General features: G+C 46.7%; 1 protein-coding gene across 1 annotated transcript in view; it reads left to right on the forward strand.

The window, feature by feature from the left end:
• Nucleotides 1-27,892, forward strand: part of USP4 (ubiquitin specific peptidase 4) — a 776,462-nt gene that overhangs the window by 256,432 nt on the left and 492,138 nt on the right. The window contains exon 9 of the mRNA XM_085625029.1: nucleotides 5,855-6,028. Coding sequence (XP_085481155.1) covers nucleotides 5,855-6,028 — 174 coding nt within the window. The remainder of the gene's footprint in view (nucleotides 1-5,854; nucleotides 6,029-27,892) is intronic.

Genomic DNA, 27,892 nt, shown 5'->3' on the forward strand with positions numbered 1-27,892 from the left:
GGAGAGACTTCACCGCTTGGACCCTAAAAGATCAGTGAGCTTTTATTTGGACAGAACAAAAGACATAAGTTTGGAAGATCAGCTCTATGTGGGCTATGTTGGACACTCAAAAGGCAAAGCTGTGCACAAGCGCACTCTGTCCAGGTGGATCATCCTAACCATCAAGATCTGCTACGCCCTAGCTGGTAAGGTTCCACCTGAGGGTATTGGAGCTCATTCTACTAGAGCCAAGTCTTCCACCTCTGCTTTGGCCAGGGGTGTTCCAGTTGCAGACATTTGTAAGGCCGCGATTTAGGCCTCCCTCCATACTTTCGCAAAGCATTATTGCTTAGACTCTGAGATGAGGAGGGAGGGCCATTTTGCGCGCTCTGTCTTGCAGGACTTTTTGGTATAGGAAAGGTGGACACCCTCCTCCGGGAGTGGGACTGCTGTGGGAATCTGTTCACAAGGTGAGGAATCCACAGGCAGATGTATCCATCAGAAGAACAAGTACTTACCTTCGGTAATGCTTTTTCTGGTGGATACAGTATCTGCCTGTGGATTCCTCACTGAGCCACCCGCCTCCCCGTTGTCCACCTTTGTATACCTAAAAAGATACCTTTTTTGACTGGTTGTTTATAAATTGTATTTTCTTCTAGTACATTTATAGGAAATGCTGAGGTTTTTAGCTTTCCTTTTTGACTTTGTCAAAATCTGTGTCAGTCCATCTGTTCGCCTCGGAGGCACTGAAAAAATGGGTGGAACTGACGTCATCACGCCGACATGGATCTCTTATGGCTCCGGTTACGACATACGGAGTCGTGAGCTGAGCCGTAGAATTGTCGTCCACGTCGGCGTGGAGAGCTAGGAAAAATTCCGTGGTATGCTGGCGCAGGGGATATTCACAAGCAGAGGAATCCACAGGCAGATACTGTATCCACCAGAAAAAGCGTTACCGTAGGTAAGTAACTTGTTCTTCATGCCCATATTACGAATACCACTTGTATCGAAGAGATCGCGAAAGGGCTGCCTAGGTGAGAATTAAAAAGCAAGTTATCGGAGTCTCTTGGTAGCGTTCAACAGATGGTGCAGCAGGCGGGAGAGCTAGCTGGTCCACAAATGCTTCCGGATTCCTTTGCACATCATCAAACTTTGTTCTACTTTGTGAGCAACGTTGTTTGGGGGAACTCTACTTGGACAATTGGATGCAGACTCTAGAAGAGCTTAAAACTACATCAAAGAAAATGCTGTTCTTCAAAATGTAAAATTGTGTTCTTGTTGAGCATGCAGTACAAACTCATGATGTTACACATAGTGGATAAGATACAAATCTTGGACAAAGGAATGTCAATCCTTCTCATACTTCTTGAACTGTCAGCAGCATTTGTTAGTCCGCAACTCCTCCCCCACAAAATCTATAGGAGAATAGGATCAGTGCACAGTGTTCAGATGGTTTGAATGCTATCTTGCAAATGGATTGAAACAGTTAAAACTAACAAACTCTCTTGCCAGTTTTTCTCTTCTGCAGCAAGGAGTTATTCAAAGAGCCATTCTGTCGCAAAACTCCTCGATTTCGAAATAAAACCACTCCCTTCTCTGCTGAGATAATCTCAGATGCAAATAAGGGTACTCAGCGGGGATAAATTAGCAAAAATGTTTAGCCAACAATAATATAATTCATTATTATTGGACGCATAGTTGTCTGGCATAACAAAATTACACATGGTGTTACATAATTTACACAGATCTATCTCACATTTTTTGAAAATGCATACAAATACAGCCAATTCTCAAAATTAACATTAATGATCGATTGCAGAATCCATCCCGTTTTCCCTAACACACTTTTATTACATTGATCAATACTCCATCAAAGTGAGGATTATTTAAGCACATTTTCTCCCCTCACCCCCTCCCCCCATAAATACTGTTCCAACTGTATAGCTCCCTTGACTTGCTTGTTTTATTTAAGACTGATCACACCACCGGAATGTTGCTTCCGTGATATCCAGTCATTTGCCCTACTGTTCCAACTGTATAGCACATCCCTTGCCCTCCTTGATAACAGTTGCTAATGTGAAGTGACCATGACGGCGCTGCACCTCTGCCAAGCTAATCAGATTTCAATGCACGATCTTCATGTCGGATTTATGACCAAGTTATGATTGCATCAACAATTTAAACTTCCACCAAGGATTACAAAACTACACATTTTGTTGATGTGATTCTTTTCTTTTAAGTGTGTGCAGTGGGAAAGCTTTCCTAATAGTTTGCTGAAAGCTTTCCCCTTCACTGTTCCCCTATGCTAACTTTTATAAGCACTGGGGGAGGATGGGCACAAATACTTGATCGGCCGACTTTGAAGCTGGGGAATGGGTTCGAGTCTCGGCAGCAGGCTCAACATCCTGTGGTTCTGGTCAAATCTGGCTCGCTTCATACTTGCAATGTTTTTGCTGCTTGCCTCTGCCCGTATTTATTTTCACCCGACGTGTGCAGTGGAAAAGCTTGCCTTCTAATTTGTTAAAAGCTTTCCTCTTTACTGTTCCCCTGTGCCTCCTTTTATGAACACCGGGAGTGGATGTACCGTAACTACTTGAGCGTCCGACTTTGAAACTGGGGAACCGGGTTTGAATCTCTGCATCGGCTCAACATCCTGTAGTTCTGGATTAATCACTTTATCCATTTCTAAAAATGAATGAATGCAACTGGTGCTCATGTACAGCGCCTCGATACCTTTGGGTGGAGTTTGTGCCGTATAAACCTGCAAAAAACAAAACAGGTGGTTTCGTGCTAAAAAACTCTGGAATGCATATTAAAATAGGCATGGTATTTTTATTTGTTGGATCGATTTTGCGATTAAAATAGGATTATGCACCCAATTAATTTACACGCTCACACCCACATCCATTCTACATTTCTACAGCCTCGGACTTCGTGCTTTTTTACTTCGCTTTCATCCATGCTGAACATCAGATATGCTGCTATTCAGCATGGCTAGAAGACATTAACATTGAGCACGCCAATAGCTCTTGGATTTCAAAGGCCTACTGACTTTGCCAATGTTTGTCTACATAACTGGACAGTGCAGATTGTCGTGGTGATTAGTTAAGGTGGTGCAAAGAAGAAAAGGGGTCCTAAAACACGTTTTCCACCAATGCGTTTTACATAGACGTAGTGAGAAAATTACTGAACAGATGTTGCTGAAATTTAGCAGGAATATGGATTGTTGCGGAAAGGGTCGTTTTAGGTGGTAAATGTAAATTGGGCTTGTAGTGTAAAAATTATAATGCATATAAACTTAGTCTGTTTAAAAAATTATAATGCATATAAAATATACCTTGCTACTTTTGTGGTACATGGGGCTGACAGTGTTATATGAGTTGGCTGATTAAAACCCTTATCAAATTAAAAGCCATATTGTTTACAGCACACTTTGGCTGTATTCTGGGTTTGTACATTATATATACGATATTACTGTTTATTCACCTTTAGGAAGACTTGGGCCAGTGTACAGAAGAGTGAGTAGGTAGGGAAAACATATTTATTTTCTATATATTTTTAAAAAAAGGTAACTTTTGAAATTGTAAAAAAAAAGTATTTATGACTAACAAAACTATAATAAACAACAATAAAAAATTGTTTTATTCTTGGTAATAAACCTTTTTTTTTTAAAGTTCAATAAGTGCTACTTTAAAAAAAATATAAACTATGATATAACATTAAAATATACTTTTCAATAATTATTCAGACTTGTGTTCCTATAAGTTTAAAAAACGTGTATATCTCCCACGAAAGACAAGAACTCAGCCATTTTGCTGCCATGTCTGTCTAAAAGGTTGATGGAAAATGCAAAACACACTCCACTGTATGACACGCCACTCTACGCCCCTCCACTGTACTCTGCTTCACAACACTGTACGCCACAACAAACTGTGCAATTCCACTTTAGCCAACTCCACTCTATGCCATGACACTGTACTTCACTCCACTCTACTGCACTCCACTCCATCACACTCTACTTCACTGTAAACCCCTCCACTCTACGGCACTCCACTCTACAACACACTACTCTACTCTACTCCCTCTATGCCATTCCTCTCCAATTTACTCCACTGTACTGATACCACTACACTCTCTGCCATTTGACCATAAGACACTGTCACTCCACTTGAGCACACTGTACTTCTCTCTGCCACACCTCCACTCTACGACACTTTCTGACTCGCCACTCCATTCCACACAACACCACTCTACTCTACGTCACCCCACTTGACTCTACTGTACTCCCATGTATGACACACTACTCCGCTCCACGACACTCTACTGCACTCCATGCCACTCTACGACACTCTACTCCTCTCTCTGCCCCTCCAGTACACGGACACTCTGACATACCACTCCTCCCTGACACACCACTCCACTGTATGACACTGTACTCAGCTCTGACACTTTACTCCACCCAGCAACACTTTGCTACACTCTAATTCACTCTGTACCACTCCGCAACACTGTATTTTAAGACACTCCGCTCTGGCACACTCCGCTCTGGCACACTCCGCTCTGGCACACTCCGCTCTGGCACACTCCACTCTATGCTTCTAAATTCTACAACACTGGGCTACACTCTACGAAATGGCACTCCAGTCCACTGTAAGATGCGCCACTTCAGTGTACGACATGCAACTCAAATCTACTGCATGCCACTCTACAACTCATTAAAAGAAAATGATGGATTTAGTGTGTTATGTTACAAATGCCTTTTTTTAGAATTTAAAAAAAAATACAACTTTAATGAAAAAAACCGAAGGTTAAAGCTTAGTTGTAGTTAGGAAAACGTAATTTATTATTTCTATAGAAAACCAACTTTAACTACACAAACTTTAGAAATTCAAAAGTTATAGCTATAACTTTGCTGTTATTACTTAATAATTGATCCCTGCAGTAAATATGTGTATTACTAGAACTCATGCACCTCTGTAGTGTGTTGCAAGCTCGCTTGCCAGACTACATTAATTATAACTCGACTCTCTACAGCTTATATATACTCTTTCATATGACATCACTTATACAATGTTAAATCATTGCATTTATAGCATCACTGATGGCATCTCAAATGACACCATTTATGAAAACACTGTGCATGGTAGAGTAGGGAGTTATAGGTAATGCAGTCTTGACTAGCGAGTTTACAACACTTTGTATGGAGGGGCGTGAGTTATATTAACTATAACTTTAGAATTCCTTTAGTGCATGTAGTTTGTTTTGTATAGAAATAACAAACTTTTTTCTAATTATAACTTTGCTTCAACATTTTTTTTCACTGAGAAAAGAATGATATATGTATCCGTATATTTCTTTTTACACTGAAAAATACTATGGTTAAAGTGATGTTACACTTGGGTGAAAATGTCAGTTTAAACATAATGTTTTAAACTAAAAATAACTACTGAAATTCACCAGTTATAATTAACTGAAGTAACTATAACAAGCAGCTTTGCCATGCAAAGTGTTGTCATCAAGGATAGAATTCCAGATGTCATCAATGATGTAATAGAACGTCATCCGTGATGTAATATGTGAGGTCATAAGCAGTGTCTGAAATCACATTAGTTTAAGTGCAGAAAATGTATACAACTGCAGTCAAATTACTAATTTCAAGTTTTTTTTTTTAGGATACTTATTAGACATGTCTTGTTATTTGCATGTGTGTTAGGGTCACGCTTCAACACCCACCAGAATAATCTTAACTGAAAACCTGATTGAAAGGTCTTTTTAATCAAATATATATATCGTACATCGTATATGTGTATATACTTACTTTTGTATATATGCTTGTGTATAAATATACAAATGTATTAATGTTTTTTTCTTTTAGTGTTTGAGTAATACTCAACCTTTGACTGATTATTTCCTGACTGATAAGTACGAATTGGAAATAAACCGTCAAAACCCTCTCGGCATGAAAGGAGAGATTGCTGTGGCATACGCTGAGCTGGTTAAACAGATGTGGTCTGGTAGAAATTCGTATGTTGCTCCACGCATATTCAAGGTAGGCAAAGTTGTTTTCCAATCATGGTTTTGCTTTTACTAACTATTGACACTACCAATTTCAGTTGCACATCAGTGAAAAGTGAGGTCTGTTTTTTGGACTGTATGTATTTTTTTGTTAAAGGTTTGCACAGTAGAGGTCAGGCAATTATTCTACACTAAATAAACCTTGAATAGTGTAGAATTGATCTGTGTGCAGGTTAAGGAAAAAACTTGGGACAGAGACAGCAAGGGGGGGAGAGGACAATAATGAAACCAGTATTGAACTATACCAGAGCTGTTTCCCACGACAACAAATGTAATGACGAGGAATTACCATCACATTGAATTTTTATCTATGGATATCACCAGCTGTTTTTCAAATTAACATTTTCTTTAGTGCCAGAACGAAACTGCCCCAATTAGTTCCTCCACAAATACTGTTTTAAACCATTATGTTCAGTCGCACAATCCCTGGCCATAAAGCATTCCCTTACTTCTGTCCCTTACCCTACCAACCATCATAACTTTACCTAGATGCTGTTTACGCTGCCTGTATCCGGTACCTTTCACTAACCCAGAGTTATATGGTTTGTCTTCTGCAAAAGATAGCACTGGCTTGAATCATAACCTTGTCTGACTGTCAAGTTGACCTTTCATGTAAACATAACCCTTATAGAAGCCCTAAAACGAACCTTTCCTTTATTACCACAAAATTAACTGCCCTGCCTCAGCAGATAAACCATTATTGTGTTGATTTTGCTGATAAATTCTTTCTGTTGACATTTCATTGTGGTATTCTCCATAAAGGCATTCTCTGTTGTAAATTTATTGCGAGTATGTAATCAATAGCACTAGTGGGAGCGTGGGAGAGTAAGTGTAGGAGATGGAACACTGACCATACTACTTGCTTTGAAGTTCAGTGTTTGTCTCTGCTCCCAGTGCAGTGGGTCACAGTGATCCCCTGTGCTACCCCTTTAAGGCCACCTGCTTTTTAAAACAACCATGCTCGAACACTGCACATTGACCATTATTTTTCAGTCAATGATTTTTGTTTCGCTTGGTTTCTTTTTCTTGTTGAAGAAGGCATTAATGTGAACTTCTAAGTCATCCTGATTTATCTTTTAGCCAATATCATCGCCTGATTGATTTAATTTACAATTGGACTTTTTAGCTGTAGGGATGGACATTAAACCCAATAGGGAAAAACTTGGTTTGCGCAACTTTTGTTTTTTAGACAAACTTAGTTTTTCTTGATTTGTATAGCAACCAACAAAAGACAATAATTGTTTACAAAAATGGCACTTAACTAAACATCTTATGTCCAAGCAATTTCATACTTCAGATGTAGCTCTGATATGATCCATCACATTGAACAATAAGCATTCGTACTGACAGAATAACCACGGACACTAGATCATATATTTATAGCCACATCCCCTCCATTTATAGACCATCCTTTCTGCAATTGCACAGTACTCCATTACTTTGTACCAGTCTTTTATCAGGGGAGGTCTATTGCTTCGCCAACATTGTGCAACATCCTTCTTTTCTACCAATAAACCCGACCCTGCCAATGTTTTCTGCATCCTCAAGTTCACCCATGCCTCTGTTAACCCCAATATTGCCACATTAGGGTCTGGCACAATGATAATGCCCAAGATGTACCTTAGTGAATCATGTATTCTCTGCCATAATCTTTGATTGGGCATACACTCCTATATCACATGGTAAAAGGTACCACATCGAACACAGGCAGGGCAATTCACTCATCCCATCTTCTAAATCCTTTCCAGGCTGTAATGCAAGTAATTAAATTGAATAGTTTGCAGATTGGAAGAGATTACCAGCACCCACTCGTTTTCTTGTTTATTCATTGACTTGTTTAGAAACCACTTCCCACCAGCAATGAATTATAGGGTATGCCCACAACATGTGGGGAGAGGACACCTCAACTTCTGTGCACTTAAGATAATTTTTTGGACCCCTGGGTACAAGTTGTGTAAGGGCTTCGATGTTATGTAAGTGTGCGCAGTTAAAATGAATCCGCTGGACTCTAATTTCTAGAGATATTGGTTATGGCATTACAGCAGGTTGTCACTCTTGGTGTGTGAGATCCTATGATCGCCTGTCTTCTGTCCTAGCCTGGCGTGGAATGTTGTGAATCATGTGCAATGTGGAATGCCAATAGTGTAGGTGTTGTGCTTGTCAACTGAAGTTTCAGTCTATTGCTGGAGGCTAACCTGGTTGCTACATAGCTCCTGATGGGGTTCCTATACTTGTAACTTGTTCCTGAAAAAAGTATCTGTATCTTCCTGCAACTCCCTACCAGCAGGCAACTTCTAAATAAACAGATTCTACCCCAAGTCAGCTTCTCACTTTCATTTTAATTCCCCGAGTTCACATTCAGGTGCATCTCTGATGGCCAAAACAGTATAGTTACCAGTTTTCGGGAGCCCCCAATCAATCATAAAATATATGCAAATAAATAAGTGGGAACATGGGAGCAATGGAAAATTTGAAGGTAGTGTTGAGTGGATAGAAGAGTGACTGGAACGTCATACACTTCCAAAAACAAATTTCAAAAAAAGTTCCCTGGTGTGGGCGGGGTAAGACTCATCTGTTCAGAACCATGTTAAAGGAAGCTATTCTATAGGGAAGGCCAAGAACATTAAGAGGGAGGAAAACATTTAATTAGCATTGACCTGTTAGATAGTAAAGCTTTCCCAAAATAAGGGGCTGACCCAAAACCAATACTAAGGATAATTTGTGGTGTAGACAGTAGGCCATCAATAAGAGACCTCTAAAGCTGTCTTTAGGTGAGGCCTGAAAAATGTCAAAAAGGAGTCCATGCCATACTCCCAAGCATCAGATTTTCAAACTCGCTTGTTGCAGATAGAAAACCGCCATTTGTTGACAATTACAAGAAAATAGTTCTGTAGCTGCAGTTCATACTTTATTAACCATGAAGAGCGCAACGTACCAGGAAAGAGATGGAAAGCTGTTGGGCAATTATGTAAACACCAATAATGAGAAATCCAAGTTTACTACTCAAGGCAAATCATAATGAAAGACCTTGAAAATATTTCAGGAATTCTTTGGCATTCTTCAAAGTTAACAGACACACAATTGATGGACGGAATGCAGAACAAATCAAAACATTCACCCCCTCAGTCAAGAGATCTGGGTTAAATCCATCATTCTTTTGCTCAACATGCCACCTCAGTTTAGACCTGGCCATATGCAAATCAGTCTTGACCCTGTGCCTCATGAGAACAGTCCAGCCGGACTGCCAAGCTAGGTCCTCCCTGGACCAAAAACAAGCATCCTAGGACCGGTTTCGGGGTTTCACCCCTAATCAGCCAGGATAGCTTGAATCTAGTGGCACAGTGAGCCTGGGACCCACGTCACTTAGGGCAAGAAAGCAAAAGACACACAATGCAATTCGGGCTGGACTGCTCCCATTGGGCGCAGGGTCAAGACTGATTTGCACATGGCTGGGTTCAAACTGGATGAACCCCTCTGCCAAACTGTTTGAAAAGCAACTTTGCTAGCAGGAAAAGGCAGAGGATTGTCCTCACAATAGTAAAGCATTTATCAGGTTAAAATAGAATGATTTAATGGAGGTACTGATTTCTTTGCGGTGGGAAAGGGATCCGTGAATTGTGAGGAAAGTCAGGTGTAGTAGTGGGATTTTTCTGAAGTTAGACTATGTGGAGTTAGAGTTCTCTATCCATTTTTTTACATAGGTTATGGGTAACTGTGCAAAAGAGAATTCACTCAACCATTTTCTTTGTTGACTGGATATTTGCATAGCGCACATTCACTGAAGCTTCTCTGCATTCGCTTAATACTGAGTGAGGAATCCCAGTAGCAAATATATTGCTTATGCAGGAATAAAACCATTTTCAAATGTTTTTGGTAAACTTGAAGCAGTGCTGCTTCTATACGAAGAGAGGAGGGCAAAAAATTTAGGTCCTTGCTATGGGAATGGAGAAAGTGTAATCTCAGAATATGACTGCATGACCTGGAGATATATAACAGACCTTGATGAGATGAATGGAGAGCACAATAAGGATTGTTATGACATGAATTTTGAGTTAATGAACTCTCTATTATTGGTAGATGCTTTTATGTATGATTAGCATTACTTTGAACATGTAGATCACTAATCAGACAGGTAGCAGTGTTTTGCAACACTATTAACCGGTGCACAAAGGTTTCTGGCATTGCTAGGTAAATTGCTTTGCCATAGTCTAATCTAATGCAGTATGTATCGTTGTTAGTGCAGTGAGGGGTGAATAATATAATAGTCAGGCCCATTGTGGAACCAGCAATCAGGGACATTAAGAGCGCCAGACGATCAGTCGCCCCCATAAGGGCCCTCTCCATCTAGGTCTTCCTCCCCATCATCAGCCGGTTGTCTCAGGAGGTCCACTCATGCCACCCACACCCGTGCTGCTTCCAGCATCTTCTCATTCCCCGTCCTGTGGGCCATTTGTAGTCTGAATGTCCCCTAGCACGCCGCCCATTTCTCAAATTCCCTCGTCCATCTAGGCACGCTAGGACCGTGTCTCACCTTCCAATTGCTGGTGATCTTTTAGCCAACACCAGTCCCAAATCTATAAACTTGTTTGTGACCTTATTCCTGGCTGTGTAAGGGAACCAGTGTAGTAAACAACACCCTGGGGTCAGCACCACTTCTCTCTCCGTTATAGTCACCAACTTTTCAGTGACCCCTTTCCAGAACTTTCCCAAAGTCGGGCAATCCCAAAGCATATGTAAAAACCCTGCACCCTCTGCATTACATTGCGGGCAGGCAGCAGAGACCTAAAAAAACTTGTTAATCTTACTCTGGGTGAGGTATGCCCTATGTAGCACATAGAAGTGGATCAACTGGAATCGTGCATTCCTGGAGCTCTTCCGGGCCCTTTCCAGAAGCTCCCCCCATGGTTTCTCATCTATAACCTCCCACTTGTTATGCAAGGCCGACAGAGACTGGCGTATTTCCTGCGTCAGACGCCTATGCACACAGGTAACCGCCTTAAAGGTTCCAGCAGCTATCCCTATGTATTGACAGACTGTGGAAGTTTGAGGTTCTGCCATCCCCTCCCACTAGTGCTTTCTGATGGCTGCTGTCAGGGGGGCATGCAGAAGGAAATCTCCTCTCGGGAGGTCATGTCGCTCCAAGAGATCATTGAAGGGGAGTAAAGTATTCTCCGTTATAGGTCCCCTATTGTGTAGTTTCCTACCTTCTCCCATGCCTGTAATCCGTTCCAATTCCCACCGTGGGGCAATGCCTCACACATGGTCAGCAGAATGTCTGGGGGTATCTTATCTGCGCCTGTGGTAGGGACCTATTCCAGCACCGTATTCAGGTCGGAGGGGGCCTAGCGATCTCTCATGGGAAGCCGCAGCAGCACCTGAAATAGCAGCCATGAGCTTGGATCACTACCTCCAGGGTTGCCAACGGGGCGGGGACGCCCCGCCATCCATTTCGTGAACCACTGCAACTGTGCTGCAATTAATCGGCCTCAAAATCTGATACTGCAAAGCCCCCTTCCTCTCTAGGTCTCATCATGGTAGTGAGCGCCACCCTCCATCTCCCAGAGCCCCACAAGAAACCTGTGACCATTGATTTGAGCTGAGTGAATAATTTAGGGGGTATTCAGAGTGGAAGCGATCCAAAGTAATACAGAAATCGAGGCAGTGTCACCATCTTTAAAAGAGCAACTCTATCCGCTACCGATAGTGGGAAGGTCGCCCAAAAGTCAGTTACCTTTGGTGTTTCGCAACGCTCGTCCTATATTACCTTCCAGGATGTCCCCGTGGTCATGGTATATGTGAGTACCCCAAAAAGGTAAGCATCTACCCTCCTATTTCACATCGCCTGTTTCCGGTGGCCCAGCTCTATCCGACTGCGTCGGGAAGCGGCACGACGTGGCCCAATTCGCTCGAAGCCCCGCTACTCTCCCTAGGACACTCAAGAGCTCTTTGGCTCCCCTAAGGGCCTCCCCCGAATTAGCCAGAAACATCAGTAAGTCGTCTGCATAAAGGGCTATGTATTGAAGCTGCCCCGCCACCTCCAACCCCTGGTAATAGCGACCTGATCTGGCATGTGCCGCCTGGGGCTCCATTGCCAGAGCAAACAACAATGGCGACAGCGGACAGCCTTGCCTCCTCCCCCGGTCCACCATACAGGAATCTGAAATCATGCCCCCAGTCTGGACCCTAGCTGTGGAGTTCTTATACAAGAGAGCTGTCCATTCCACATAACTTTCTCCCAGCCCAAACACTCTCATAACCCTGAAAAGATATGGCCACTCAAGGTTATCAAAAGCTTTCTCGATGTCAACTGCCAAAATACACACCTCTTCTTTCTGATATGTGTCCGCTTCTAAGACACGCAGTAGTCTGCGTATATTGAGTGCCGTATTTTTGGCTGGGATAAATAAAACCTGATTGGTGTGTATTAGCGACGACATGTGCAAAAGCAGGCGGGAGACCAGTACCCGACTTAGTATTTTAGAATCTAAATTGAGCACAGCGAGCGGGCGATAGGCAATTCGGTCCCATGCCGGGCTTTAGAAGTGGAATGATCACCACCTTTCTCGTGGAAGCAGGCAGATAGCCTTCCTGTTTTGCCCTGTTATACAGCGCCACTAGCCAGGGAGCTAAAATATCCACATACGTTGAGTAAAATTCTATGGGCAACCAGTCAGGCCCCGGTGTCTTGTTCCTAGCCATATGCTTAATGGCCCCACGCACCTCCCCAATCTCGACATTTCTACCCAGAGCAACTGCCACCTCTGCATCTACATTTGGAAGCTCCACAGCTCCCATGAACTCCACCACCTCTGCTGCGCCAGGATCTAGCCTACTATGGTACAAGGCGTTGTAATATTCCAGAAACTGGGCATTAATATCCTGTTGTCAATAGTAAACCTCATCTTCCCGACCTCAAAGTTCGAGTATCGTCGCCCCCCTACGTGCTGGGTTAGCCAACCATGCTAGCAGCGCCCAGGATCTGTCTCTCTCAGCATGGGCCCTGGTGGTGTAAGCCTTCTAAGCAAAGCAACGCAGTAGTTCAACTTGTGCTGCCAGCGCTTCTCGAGCCTCGAGAAGGTCTGCCTGCTTGTCCACTCTCTCCGGCCTAGCCTTCTCCACCTCACAGAGCTGCTTCTCTGCACGTGGTATATCCTGCAAAAGGATCCTCCGTGCTCCCCCCCCCCCCCCCCCCCAACCTCCCCAATGCAGCGACCCCTAATAACTGTCTTAAAAGCATCCCATTCAATGAGCGGGCTTGTCGCCGTATCGACATTATCTAAAAAGTAGGCCTCGATGGATGCACCCACTGTGGCCCGAAATACCTGATCTTCCAATGCTTCTGGTCTTAAATGCCAAACGGATATATCTGAAAGAAACACGTTAGTTAGATTCCTCACCTTAGAATATCCCCAGGCGTCAGACTGGATCCGGAAGATTTTTCGTCAGCAATACCCCTTGCGCGTCGCTAGGCGTCGTCTGCGGCTCCGCGTCCGTCGTCGGCGTCGTGCGCCGGAATGACGTCGTCGGAGTACTTAGACGCCGCCCTCGCGCGCTGACGTCAGTTCTTCTTTTTTCCGCGCCAGTAAGCGCAGATCCGGGAGAGCTACCCCTTTAGTCAATTTTTGACTAACTTTTTTGATCCTTTTTGATCGAGTCTCGACACCGGTGTAGGTAGGATGCCTGGGTTTAAAGCCTGTACGGACTGTAGCCGACTGATGTCGGTTACGGACCATCACCGCCGGTGTCTTTACTGCTTGGGCCTAGATCACGACGCGGAGTCGTGTTCGGACTGTAAGGCCCTGACCTCGAAGGCTAGACGGGAGCGGTCCCGTAAGCTTCTCGAGATTCGCCACTCGGCTCCGCGCGCCTCTCGATCCCGGTCCAGGAGGAGGTCCAAGGATCGGTCGCGGAGCTGCAGCCGACGTCACCATCCGTCGTCGGGATCCAAGTCTTCGGGTAAGTCGAAGCATTCCAAGAAGTCCAAGAGGCGACATCGCTCTTCGGACTCCCCTCGCTGGTCGCGCGACTCGGTCGAGGGTCAGGGTGGTTCCACCCCCGCGGCTCCGGCGGAGCCGCAGGCGCCGCGTCCGTCCCCATACCCTCCGGTCCCTGGGACTAACGCGACGCCGGCGGAAGTCAGTGCCTTCCTCTCGGCCATGAGGAACCTGGCTCCGCCGTCGGCGCCCGCTGGTGCGCCTTCGGGCCCCGCGGACCCGACTGGGCTGCCTTGCCAGCCGGTGGCTCCGGCCCCGGCGCCGTTGACGGCTCCGGCCCCGGCGCCGTTGACGGCTCCGGCCTCGACGCCGCAAGCGCCCGAGGGACCCGTTCTCGAGTCCCCGTCGACGCCGGTTGACCTTGTCACTCCTCCACCGGCGTCGACTCGGGTTCCACCCCCGACGCCGACGTCGACTCCGCTCGACGCCGTGCCCCAGTTTAGTCCCGGTCCGGGCCCGGCGCCGGTCCGGCGTCGATGGACGCCGAGATCGACGCCGCTAGAGACACATTTTGTCTACCGCCCGGCTCAGTTACTTTCTCCTCTACACCAGGAGTCGGATGATGGGGACTACTGGGAGGGATCTGAGGATCCTATGGCCGCTCAGGCCCAACTGTCCCAGGACTGGGCAGATGAACTGGGGGAGGCCAGTGGTCTGGATACCTCGCCAGACACTGGATTCATCTCTCCTCCGACTGTGGCTTCGGAGGAGGGTGCTGCTTTCTCCGTGGTGCTGCGCAAGGCGGCCGCAGCCCTTGGGCTCGAGCTGCCTGCCGTGGCTGTGAGGACTAACATCCTCACTGAGGTGTTTCAAACCGCAGCAAGCTCCACTGAGCCTCTGCTGCCATTCAATGAGGCCCTCACTGACGTTCTGCAGGGCACCTGGTCCAAGCCCTCCACAGTTCCTCCTGTGGATAGGAACGTTGCCAGGCGCCACCGCCCTGCTCCGGGCGACCCCAGTTTCCTGTCCCAACACCCCACCCCCGAGAGTCTGGTTATCCAGGCCTCTACCTCCCAATCCTCCTTCCCGACCGCTCCGCCGGACCGGGATTCCAAGAGACTCGAGCAGTTTGGCAAGAAACTGTTCTCGTCCCTTAGTTTGGGCCTGCGGTCTTTAAACACCGCCTGTCTCTTGGACCGTTATTCCCATTCTCTGTGGGATACGGTGGAGGACGTGCTGCCCCTGTGTCCGGAGGAGGCCCGGACACGTCTTACCCAGGCTTTGGCCGATGGGAGGGATGCAGCGCGGCACGCCATACGATGTGGGCTTGACACCACGGACTCGCTGGGTCGGGCGATTTCCACCACGGTGGCACTCCGTCGCCACGCCTGGATGCGGTCCACGTCATTTTCCGGGGATGTCCAGAACACCCTCATGGACATGCCCTTTGATGGCACTCGCCTGTTTGGTGAGAAGGCGGACAGTGCGCTGAACCGCTTTAAGGACTCCCGGGCTACGGCCAAGTCCTTGGGCCTCTCGGCTCCGCGGGCGCACACCTCCGCTTTTCGCCCCTTTCGTGGCCAAGGAAGGGGCGCCTCCTCACGTCCGCCCAGCCACCAGCCGCAGAACCAACCTGCGCGCGGTCGCGGACGTGGTTTCCGCCGTGGCGGATCTGGAGGACGACGTGGTCAGCCCACATCCACCCCGGCAGCATCCGCCTCAAAGCCTTCCTAGTCCGAGCTTTCAGGCCCATTCCACGCCAGTGGGCGGCAGAGTTCGCCATCACCTGCTCCACTGGCGGTCCATTACATCGGACAGGTGGGTGCTGCAAATCGTCCGAAGGGGCTACTCCCTCCCCTTCGAGACGACCCCTCCAGCCATGCCACCGCAGCTCCACCGTATCTCGGGGGATCATTTGAATCTTCTCCGCGAGGAAGTTTCGGCCCTCTTGGCCAAGGGGGCCGTCGAGCGCGTTCCGAGTCCAGAAGTAGGTCGTGGTTGCTATTCCCACTACTTTCTGGTTCCCAAGAAGGGCAAAGGGGGCCTACGCCCCATCTTGGACCGCCGGAACGTCCATGCCTTCCTCCGAAAGGAAAGGTTCAAGATGTTAACCTTGGCTCAGGTTCTAGCTGCCCTAGACCCCGGAGACTGGATGGTAGCGTTGGACTTGCAGGACGCATATTTCCATATCCCCGTCCTGCCGGCCCACCGGCGTTACCTGCGGTTCACGGTGGGCCACGAGCATTTTCAGTTTACCGTGCTCCCCTTCGGCCTCACCAGTGCCCCTCGGGTGTTCACGAAAGTGATGGCGGTGGTCGCAGCTCATCTGCGCAGATCAGGGGTTCCAGTCTTCCCCTATCTCGACGACTGGTTGTTGAAGGCGGGCTCGCCCCAGGCAGTCGTCTCCCACCTCCAGACTACGGCGGATCTCCTGCATTTGCTGGGATTTTCCATCAACGTGCCGAAGTCACACCTGAGTCCCTCTCAACAGCTCCTCTTCATCGGAGCGGTTCTCGATTCGGCGCAGTTCCGGGTCTATCCACCGGAACAGCGGGTCCGGGATATACAGGCCCTGATTCCCATCTTTCGGCCTCTATCCTGGGTTTCGGTCAGGCTAGTGTTGCGGCTTCTGGGGCTGATGGCCTCCTGCATCCTACTAGTGCATCACGCCAGGCGGCGCATGCGGGCTCTGCAGTGGGACCTGAAGTTTCAGTGGGCCCAGCATCACGGCAACCTGTCCGACCATGTCTTGATCTCGGAGGGCACTGCACAACAGTTGCAGTGGTGGCTCACGGACCGCGATTGGGTCATGGGCAGGAGCCTCTCCCTTCCCCAACCGGAGCATGTCGTAGTGACGGATGCGTCCCTTCTGGGCTGGGGTGGCCATATGGGAGAGGCGGAGATCAGAGGCCTCTGGTCTCCGGCGGAGTCTCGTCTCCACATCAACCTGTTGGAGTTGAGAGCGATCCGACTTGCACTGAAAGCCTTCCTTCCCTCTGTCAGGGGCAGTGTCGTGCAGGTGTTCACGGACAACACCACCGCCATGTGGTATTGCAACAAACAGGGCGGGGTGGGGTCGTGGACCCTTTGTCAGGAGGCTCTGCGCCTCTGGACGTGGCTGGAACACCAGAGCGTGACCCTAGTGGTTCAACATCTGGCGGGCTCTCTGAACGCCAGAGCGGACGAACTCAGCCGCCAGTGCATGATGGATCACGAATGGCGTCTGAACTCCGAAGTGGCGCGAGGTCTCTTTCAGCAGTGGGGAGAGCCTTGGTTAGATCTATTCGCCACCGAAGAGAACGCGCAATGTCATTAGTTCTGCGCGTTGGAATTTCCAAGGCGGCACTCGCTCGGCGACGCTTTTCGTCACGAGTGGAGTTGCGGTCTGTTGTACGCCTTTCCGCCTATACCACTTCTGCCCAGAGTGCTGAAGAAGATCAGGCACGACCGGGCCCAAGTCATCTTGGTGGCTCCGGATTGGGCACGAAGGTACTGGTATCCCGAGCTACTCAGTATGTTGACCGATCCCCCGATACGTCTGCCCCTTCGGGAGGATCTTCTGTCGCAGCAGCAGGGGACGGTCCTCCACCCGAACCTGTCCAGCCTCCACCTCCATGCGTGGAGATTGAGCGGCGGCAGTTGATGCCATTCGACTTGCCTCCTGAAGTCTGTGATATCATTCTGGCAGCCAGGCGTCCCTCCACAAAGACGGTATACGCCTGCCGGTGGAACAAATTTGTGGCATGGTGCACAGCAAAGGCTGTGGATCCCCTTTCCGCCCCTCTTTCTGAGGTTCTTCTTTTTCTTCTTTCTCTGGCCCGGCAGGGCTCTGCCCTGGGCACCCTGAAAGGTTATCTTGCTGCCATCTCCGCCTTCTTGCGGCTTCCTGATCAGCCTTCTCTTTTCAAGTCCCCTGTGGTTACACGCTTTCTGAAAGGCATTACTCACACGTTCCCTCCTGTCCCTTTTGTAATGCCTCAGTGGGACTTGAATCTGGTCTTGACCTTCCTGATGTGCGCTCCCTTCGAGCCTCTTCACAATTGTCCTCTTCGTCTTCTGACTCTTAAGACTGCTTTTCTGGTAGCCATCACCTCGGCTAGACGGGTGAGTGAGCTCCAGGCTTTATCTTCAAAGCCTCCTTTTCTATCTGTTCATCCGGACAAGGTTGTCCTTCGGCCTCGTCCCTCCTTTCTTCCGAAAGTGGTGACTCCATTTCATCTTGGGCAGTCTGTCACCTTGCCCACCTTCTTTCCGCCTCCGCATCCTTCCAAAGAGGAAGAGAGGCTCCACCGTCTGGACCCAAAACGTGCGCGCTCCTTTTATCTGGACCGCACAAAACAGTTCCGGGTGGACGACCAGCTTTTTGTTGGGTACGTGGGCGCTAAGAAGGGGAAAGCTGTGCACAAACGGACCATCTCTCGGTGGGTCGTTTTGTGTATCAAAATTTGCTATTCTTTGGCAAAAAAGGACCCTCCTGTTGGGCTGCGCGCCCATTCTACTCGGGCCACAGCGGCTACTACTGCCTTGGGACGGGGAGTCCCTTTGCAGGACATCTGTCAGGCGGCGACGTAGGCCTCGTTACACACGTTTGCCAGGCATTATTGCCTTGACAGCCAAGTCCGGAGGGATGGCTTCTTTGGCCGTTCTGTCCTCCAGGACTTTCTGGTGTGATCTTGGTTCGCAGACCCACCACCGGGGATGGTATTGCTTGGGTATCTATTCTAAGGTGAGGAATCTAACTAACGTGTTTCTTTCAGATGAACAAGTTACTTACCTTCGGTAACGATGTATCTGTAAGAAACATTAGTTAGTTAGATTCCTCACCGACCCACCCATCCTCCCCGTTCTGCGAACTGACATCTAGGGTTAAGGTTGTCCTTTTCAGGCCCCTAGATTTCATTTTTGGCACCAGTGTCGGTCTTTGCATGGCTCTGCGTTCCTGGCGCGGAAAGCTATGTACAAGACCTGACGTCAGCGCGCGAGGGCGGCGTCTAAGTACTCCGACGTCATCCCGGCGCACGACGCCGACGACGGACGCGGAGCCGCAGACGACGCCTAGCGACGCGCAAGGGGTATTGCTGACGAAAAATCTTCCGGATCCAGTCTGACGCCTGGGGATATTCTAAGGTGAGGAATCTAACTAACTAATGTTTCTTACAGATACATCGTTACCGAAGGTAAGTAACTTGTTCTTTAGTTTTAGAGGTGCCCTCTCACCAATGATTACTTTAACATGTTTTTTGAGTAGAGATTAGCAATCCTTGTGGCTCGCTAGCTTGTTGGGATATCTTTCAGGGATGAGAGAGTAATGGTTTAATGGCTTAATATTTTCCTTACACTGATTAGAGTTTTTCTGTTGGCTTTTATTCTTGTTCTAGACGAGTTAAGTGAAAATAGGACAGAGAATGGAACAATCAGCCACGGTTAAAGAGCCTTGATTTATTTCTGATTGGCTATCATGAGTCCGGAATCACATCCTTTTCTTTGGTGGATGTGATGGTGCATTGAGTTAGGTCATTGCTGAGTAGAAAAGCGGATGATTGTTAGACTTGAACATCATTTCAGTTATTCCAGTGTAAATATAAGTTGCTGAGAAAAATGTGATTGGGGGAAGAAATGTTTCCCCTATTAAGTTAAAGATAACAATTTATGCTGCCACTCACTGGGAAAGATATCCACTGTCTAAGGTACCTATGTTAAACAATTACTGTTGAAAATAAGTAATGTTTGTTTGTCGTAGGGGATTTCCACGTATAGTCATAAGCACTTGAATAATCCCGCCTATGTGCTGGGACCCCGGAGCATTTCTTTAGATATCTTAAGTGGGATTTGTTCGCCTTTCTTCAGGAAAGCCTGCAAGGACAGTTAAGAGATAGAGAGACAATAATGCAGCCTAAATAAATAGGCTACACTGGCCGCATCTTCATCTTGAAGTGAAAAAAGGGAGCCACTATACTATATTTCGTATCATTTTTGAAGTGTTTTTACACAGAAGAATCCCCTTCACAAAACACCTTTTTTCATGATAGAGATGAAAGGAGAGGACAGATTAGCTCCATAGGCTGCCATTATATGTCTTAAAAATAGAAGCTGTGCCTTTAAGAATCCAGACAAACACCAGTATCCCATCATGCACAGCTAGTGGCAGTTACTTCAGGACCCTAGAGCATTGAGCTCTACCAAGTTGATTTTTTTTCTTCAAAATTCTCTTCTGAATTTAACAAATAGCTTCTTCACTCGACGTCTTTGGTCTTTCTCTACGTTTTCCTGTCTTTTTCTGACAGGAAATCTTGCAGTTTTACACTAAAAAATGCCATCTCTTTTTGATAATAAGGCCAAGACTGATCTTTACAGAGTGTGTTTACTATGTCTGCCTGCTATTCATGTTCCGGACTTCTGTTCCATCTGTAAAACCTTCTCTAAGCGTGCTCTGCGGGACAGAGAGAAGATTTGGCTTCAAGGAGCAGAAGAGTGACTAAAACAGCAGGCCCAGTCTTCAGGTAGGACTTCAGAGCGAGGAGAGGGTCAGTCCTCTACCAGGGCTCTGTCTTCAGCCTCTGGGAGTGCTCCCCAGCAGAAGGGCTGCAAAAACGGCACTGGTCCCAGTCGAGGACGATTACGTCGATAGGAGGTACAGCGCCTACCTGTTAGCCGTCGACCCAGGGCTCTGGGTCTAAACAGCATTGATGTTCCATGTCGAGAAGAAGCTCTTCGACATCAATTACGCACATAGGACCGGGCACTGTGGGAATTAATGCGGCAGTTTGCGGACTACCTCCCTAGAGACAAAAGAGAGGACTTTAATGAGATCTTGACAGAAGGTCGCATGGTCTCTAATCAATTTATAAGCGCAGCAGCGGACACATTCCTTCTTGCTGCGCATGGGTATTGACAGAGCATGGTTCTAAGGCGGCACTCATTGCTACGCCTTACGTTGCTTAAGCCTGAATCGCAGCAGCGCATCCTGAATCTCCCATTTTCAGCTATGACTCTTTTCAGCACTAATGCAGACAAGGAGATGGCCAGGAAGAAGGCAAAAATGGAGACTTAAAGCTGTTTGCCTGGAAAGACCGAAGGAGCTGCGTAAATATTTCAGACCTTTTCAATGCCTGTATTCTACACAGAGGGCTCCAACCCCTCGGTGGTATCAGGGCTGCCAGTCGGGTACGCAACAACAGTACCAACGCTCCTACCAGCCTGAACAGAAAAGACAGGCAAGAAGAAGATCGGGCCAGCAACCTGCTCAAGGAGGCAAGATACCAGCTGGGTCAAAACCCTTAATCCGGTCTACCCCCTCTTCCGTTGCCTGCTCCGGTAAGGGAAGCATCCAATATTGCCGGACAGTGGCAAAAAATCACGGTAGACAATTGGGTGGTGAATATCGTTCGCAATGGATATTCTCTCAGATTCATCAGCCCTCTACCATCAATACTTCTAAAACAATCCAGATTCCAACTGCACCAATTACAACTGGAAGCAAACATTCTCTTACAGAACCAGGAGGTGGAACACGTTTTACAACGAGGCACGTGGCTATACTCAAGGTTTTTTTCCGTTAAAAAGAAAGACCAGAATGAGTTCAGATCCATTCTCAACCTAAGGACGGCCAACAAGTGGATACGGAGAGAAAGATTTCAAATGCTAGCATTGCACCACATTTGCCCTCAGCTACATTGAGGGGTTTGGTTCGGCGCAATAGACCTTGAGAACGCATGCCTCCACATTCCCATCATAAGGAAGCATTGCAAGTTCTTGAGGTTTGCAGTGGGGAACAACCACGGACTTCATCCAAATGCATGGCAGTGGTAGCAGCCCATCTGAGGAAACACAAAGTGTTCTTCTACCCCTATCTAGAAGATTGGCTCATCAAGGCATCCAATTCTCAGGAGGCTCAGCTACACTTCAATTGGACCTCAGATCTTCTCCTTCGGTTGGGTCTTCATGTCAACCAGATGAATCCAACCTAGATTCCTGTGCAGTACCTGCAATATCTCGGAGCATCCGTCGATACTCACACAGCAAACATGTGTCCTTCAGAGGAGAGATGCTTATCGATCCTTCGGAAGGCTCAGGCTCTCATGGCAATGTCTCACCCTTCCGTGAGGAAGGCCTCCTTGCTCCTGGGCTTGACGGCATCCTGTATATTTCCCACACCGAATACATGTCTCCACATGAGACCCCTCCCTGCAGGAATGCCTGGAAGACCACTGGGGCCAGCGCACAGGAAATTGGGAAGACCAGATTCAGTTGTTTCAGCATGCTTTCCGGTCCAACAAATGGTGGTGCTATCCTGCCAATCTCCTGTCTTGGAAGACTGCTTTCCTTGTGGCTATTACTTCGGCCGTAGGGTTAGTGAGATCCAGGCACTTTGCTGTCAAGTGCCATACACAGTTTTTCATGCATCTAAAGTAGTCATGAGGACTCATCCGAAATTCCTCTCTAAGGTGGTTTCAGATTTTCATGTAAACCAGACTATTTCTTAACTACATTTTTCCGGCATCCATCTACTCCAGCAGAGAGATCTCTTAATTCCCTGGATGTTAGAAGGGTTTTAAAATTTTATCTAGAGAAATATAATTATCTACAGAGATCTGACCAGTTATTTGTGAACTATGGCTCCCTCCGTACAGGTCTAGCGACTTCCAAGCAATCCATCTCCAGATGAATTGTTTCCTGCATCGTACTCTGTTACCAAAAAGCGAATAAATCTCTGGCTAGTAAGCCTAAAGCTCACTCAATCAGCGGGAAGGCAGCTACTGCAGCTTTGCTCCGTAATATACCCATTACAGAGATATGCAAGGCTACTACCTGGAAATAAGTTCATACATTACTAAACACTATTGCCTGGACTCTGATGCCAAGGCAGATGCTCAAGTAGAGCAGGCTTCCCTTTGGAACATATTTGCTTAAAACTGCATATAATGTTTTCCTCTGTCTCTTACACCGTTTTCTATAGGGATGGGCTTGCTAGTCTATTCAAGTGCTTGACTATACATGGAAATCCCCTACGAGAGAAGGAACCGTTTCTTACCTTTAACTCCAGTTCTCTTGTATTGGTATTTCCATAAGTCATAAGCAACCCTCCCTCCTCCCCTGTGGAATAGACAGAGGGATCCATAACCTAGAACATGCATTCACTTCTCATCACCCTAAAAAAAAAAATGAAGTAGCTGCCACTAGCTGTGCATGATGGGCTACTCGTGGTCTCTGAATTCCTAAAGGCACAGCTTCTATTTTCCAGACATATAATGGCGGCCTATGGGGCTATTCTGCCCTCTACTTTAATCTCTATCATGAAAAAAGGAGTTTGTTGAAGGGGATGCTTCTGTGTAAAAAACTTCAAAAATGATACAAAATATAGTATACTGGCTCCCTTTTTTCACTTCAGGATGAAGATGGGGCCAGTGTAGCCTATTTATTTAGGCTGCATTATTGTCCCTCTATCTCTTAAGTGTCCTTGCAGGGTTTCCTGAAGAAAGGCGTAAAAAGAAGTGCTCCGGGGTCCCCGCACGTGTGTGTGACTTTTCAAGTGCTTATGACTTATCATGGAAATACCCCTACGAGAGAACTGAAATTGCAGGTAAACTGTTCCTTCCTATCTTTCAGTCATTAAGATGTACCTTTGTTGACCAAAGTTGGAAGCTGTTAGAGCAGTTATAAACTCTCAGTCATAAGTTCTGCATTGTAAGATCTTCATTGATAAATGCTAAAAGTCTTACTTGTGTGCCAGATCTCTGAATACTTTTACTTATATAAACTATATATGGAAATGGAAACCATTTGACATTTTGAACTGCAGATAAAACACTGCAGCCAATCGAAGGCATAATTTTTGAATTCCATATGCTTTTTCTTTCAAAAGTATTCAGTAGTAAACATTAAATTAATCCTTGAACCACAGTTACAGCATCGTTCTTTACCATATCACCTAACCTAAAAGGCAAAGCATGAAGGGGAATTCACTATATCGGCAGCATCTGTGGTAGACTACAGTTAGGCAGATCTCAGTTAACTAACCAGCAGCTTCTGTATACTATCTTGCTCTGTACTCCGCGTTGCTCCAGAGCCTCGGTTCTTTTATTGGGAGCTCCTTGGATTCCTATTGTCCATAATTTTTAAATACCAAATCCAAGGAGGATTGTTTATTATTTGAATGAAGATTCACATGTTGTAGAACATTGATTATAATAAGGACCTTTTGTTTTCAATCCTAGTATATTCAACAATAATTAAACTCTTTAAGGATTAATCATCCAAAATAACACAGCAAGTACTAACGAAGAAGAAGGTCTTTATGAAATAAGTCCAAAGAGGGTTGTTGTTTTGAAATGGCCACAATAATCCGCCCTCCACAGAAAGCAACCAGATCTCACAGGCCAACTATCAAGCGACCTCAATCTCTTTAACAGGATCACCACCTGTACCAAGCCCTTAGCCTTTCAGAAACTAAGCCAACTAGCAAGAACATTAACATAGGCTAGCTGGTACACCAATGAACTCAGGATGACCAAACAACATGCAATCAACTGGAACGAAGTTGGAAAGCGAGCCAAGAAGAATAAGACCAGGAAGTATCCAAATCCGTCCAGCGACGCAATTACCAGAAAATCTGGGACACAAAAAGAAAACCCCTAGCCAAACGCATCAACAATGGCTCCAACAGTAGCAAAGAAATGTTCGCTATCATCAAGGACTTCACCACGCCAGCACCAACCATCTGCAACATTACCCCAACTCGGGGACTGTGCAACAACCTCTACATCTACACCAACTTTGATGCACAACTGAATCCCATTAACAATCAATCAACCAGGGTTGGTAAAGCGAAGCGCAGCTACTCACCCGAAGGGTCTCAAGGAGCTGGTGGGGGGGGTGGAGGGGGGGGCAGCACCCGGATGTTCACTCTCATTCATCTAAGAGCCAGGTCTTGAGGTCCTTCATGAACTTGGAGAGTGTTGATGTCCGGAGGAGGAGAAGGGGGTTCCATGCCCTGGCTGCGAGGAAGGAGAAGGAACGGCCTCTTGTTCTGGCCTTCTTGATGTGCGGCACCGTAGCAAGGGAGAACTGGGCGGAGTGATCTTTGGAATGCATGGAACGAGAGGTGGTGGTTCAGGTAGGAGAAGCTTGAAGGGGATTCTCTTCTTGACAGGGAGCCAAAGTAGTGTTCAGTGGTGTGGCAGTGGTGAGGTAGGTTGAGGACTAGTCTGGCGGAGGCGTTATGGACGAAACTGGAATTTGGGGGTGATGTGCTTGATGATCCCGGCGTACAGTGCGGTGCTGTAGTCCAGTCTGCTGCTGAGGGTGTAGGTGACTGTTTTCCTGTGCTCAAGAGGAATCCAGTTAAAGGTCTTTCGTAGGAGACCGAGGGTGTGGAAACAGGAGGAAGATACCGTGTTGATTTGGCTGTCCATTTTGAGTTCGGAGTCCAGGATGATACAGAGGTTGCGTGTGTTGTCTGTTGGGGACTGTAATAAGTCTTCCGTATCGAACACAGGCAACACCCTGACAACATGGAACCATATCACCACAGAGTAAACCTCAACAGTCATGAAGATCATACTCTCTGGGGCCCAGTCTGACCTTTGCCCACACCACACTATCAACAAACATTCTGCTCCCATCTGCAAAGCCCTCACAGCCCCCCCACTCCTATCCTCAATACAGACATAGTCACAGTCTCCTTCGCAGAAGCCTGTAAGCACGCAGCAGTCACCCCCTCCTGAAGAAGCCCTTAGTAGAGCCAGCCAAACCTGTGAACTAATGACCGATCTCCCTCCTACCCTTTTCATCCACTGTCCTAGAAAAAGCCATCCACAGACACCTCACAGATCACCTTGCCAACCATCAGCCCCTCAAAGCCATGCAGTCAGGCTCGTGCCCAAACCACAGTACATGGCCTCATTGCAGCACCAGATGACATCTGGATGATCCCCGACAGTGGAGCAACTTCAGCCCTCATTGTACTCTTCCTCTCTGCAGCTCTCAAATCAGTCTCCCATCCATCCATCCATCTCAGACGACTTCCAATGGAGTTGCGCTTTCCTTACTTGACAGACACAGTCAGCCTGCTACCATACTCCTCAGAAGTCTGAAAACTCATTTGTGGAGTCCCGCAGGGTTCCCCGCTCAGCCTGACCCTCTTTAAAATCTACATGACAACGTTGTCAAACATAATCCATGCACACAACATCTACATACTCACCTAGACCAACAAACCCAACTGATATTGTCCCTCTCGTTCAAAACACACAACAGGAGCAACTTCAATTCGTGCCTGACCGAATTAGCCACCTGGATGAAGTCAAGCTGCTTCAAACTTAACATGGCCAAGACTGAATTGGTGATGTTTGGAAAAGAGGCCTCACCATGGGACCTGGTGGCCTATGGAGCTCGGACCCAGCCCTCAATCAAGAAACCCTTGGATCATTATCGACCGCAAGCTAGACCTGTTCACCCAGGTCAGTGGTGTTGCTACAACCTGCTTCCACACCATTAGGATGCTGAAAAGGATGGCGGCTACCCAGCAACACTAGGAAAATCGTCACCCAAGCCCTTTATCACCAGCAGACAGGACTGTGGGAACACCCCCTACATGGGAATCACCAACTCACAAATTGACTCCTGACTATCCAGAACACAGAAGCCAGACTGGTCCTCAACGTCCCACCCAGTCTCCCATCACACGACACCACACCTATGGAAACTACAATGGATCCATATGCATAGGTGCGCCCAGTTCAAGCTCCTTACCCACACATACAAAGCACTACACAGTACAGGTCGAGCCTATCTGAACAGCTACCTGCAGTTGTACCTACCAACCAAGCTCCACTGCTCAGTCGACCTCTCACTGGCACACGTGCCATACATATGCAAAACGGACCAGAAGGTTATGCCTCCTACATCGCTGCCAAAGCACAGAACAACCTCCCACACCGCATTAGAGCCTTTAGCATTGCTTCTTGAATTCTGCTGAAGTTGAAGACCTGGCTGTTCAAGTAAGGCTCCCAAGAACTGCCCACACACCTGCAAATCGCCAGAATACGCTCACAGGCGATATTGTATAAAAATCCACATAAAATCTGTTGTTTATAGGTAGTGATGTATCCCGTAAACTTTCATAGCCTGTTCAATAGTGTTCATTTATATTTTTAGTTTCCCCTAACTGCCTTTTTAAATACATTTTTTTTTTTTTTTTTCAAAGTCTCGATCGTCACCGTTTTTTTGTCTCACTGGTTATCTTTTCTTGTTTGAATCCTAATTTGAATGCACACATTCAAACATTTTCATTAAGCTTTATTTAACTAAAGTAGGAACAGTTAAATGTTATTTTTAGTGGCTACAGTATATATTTTTATCCTTTAATTTTAAATTGTTATTGTTGTTCATTAGAAAACTATATCAACAATAGAAATCTGCTAAAAAGAAAGTCCCATTCCTGTTTAACATTTAAGTATGGTTCAGTGCTTAAGTTTGCTGTTTGATCCATGCCCTACTGTGCAATTAAACACGTGTCATTGTATACTGCTTTTTTAATAGCATTTTTACCAATCTGCAGAATCAACATGTTGCGGTCTCTCTCACACTGCAGATGCAACATTTGCTCTTGTCTAGGAAAATTAATTTTCGACTATTTAATAACTTTCCATCCTTGCCCGCCTCCTGCCACACACAGTAAAATAAAGTTATAGGTGGATATGGTGGTCACAAAACATGGAGAGCTCTCTAACGCGGGATTCCTTGTCAGAATCGTTCTTCATGAAAATCAGGACAATGGCTTAACGAAAGTACACTAAAATTGTCTAGGCTTGCATTGGTGTGCATCATTTGGTGCATATTTTTGGCCATCTGTTTTTAAGACCTTAGCAAAAATGTGAGTTGCCTTTGTCCATGAGTAGAAGTTT

The sequence above is a fragment of the Triturus cristatus genome, chromosome 9 (assembly GCF_964204655.1).
Source record: "Triturus cristatus chromosome 9, aTriCri1.1, whole genome shotgun sequence".
Classification (NCBI taxonomy): Eukaryota; Metazoa; Chordata; class Amphibia; order Caudata; family Salamandridae; genus Triturus; species Triturus cristatus.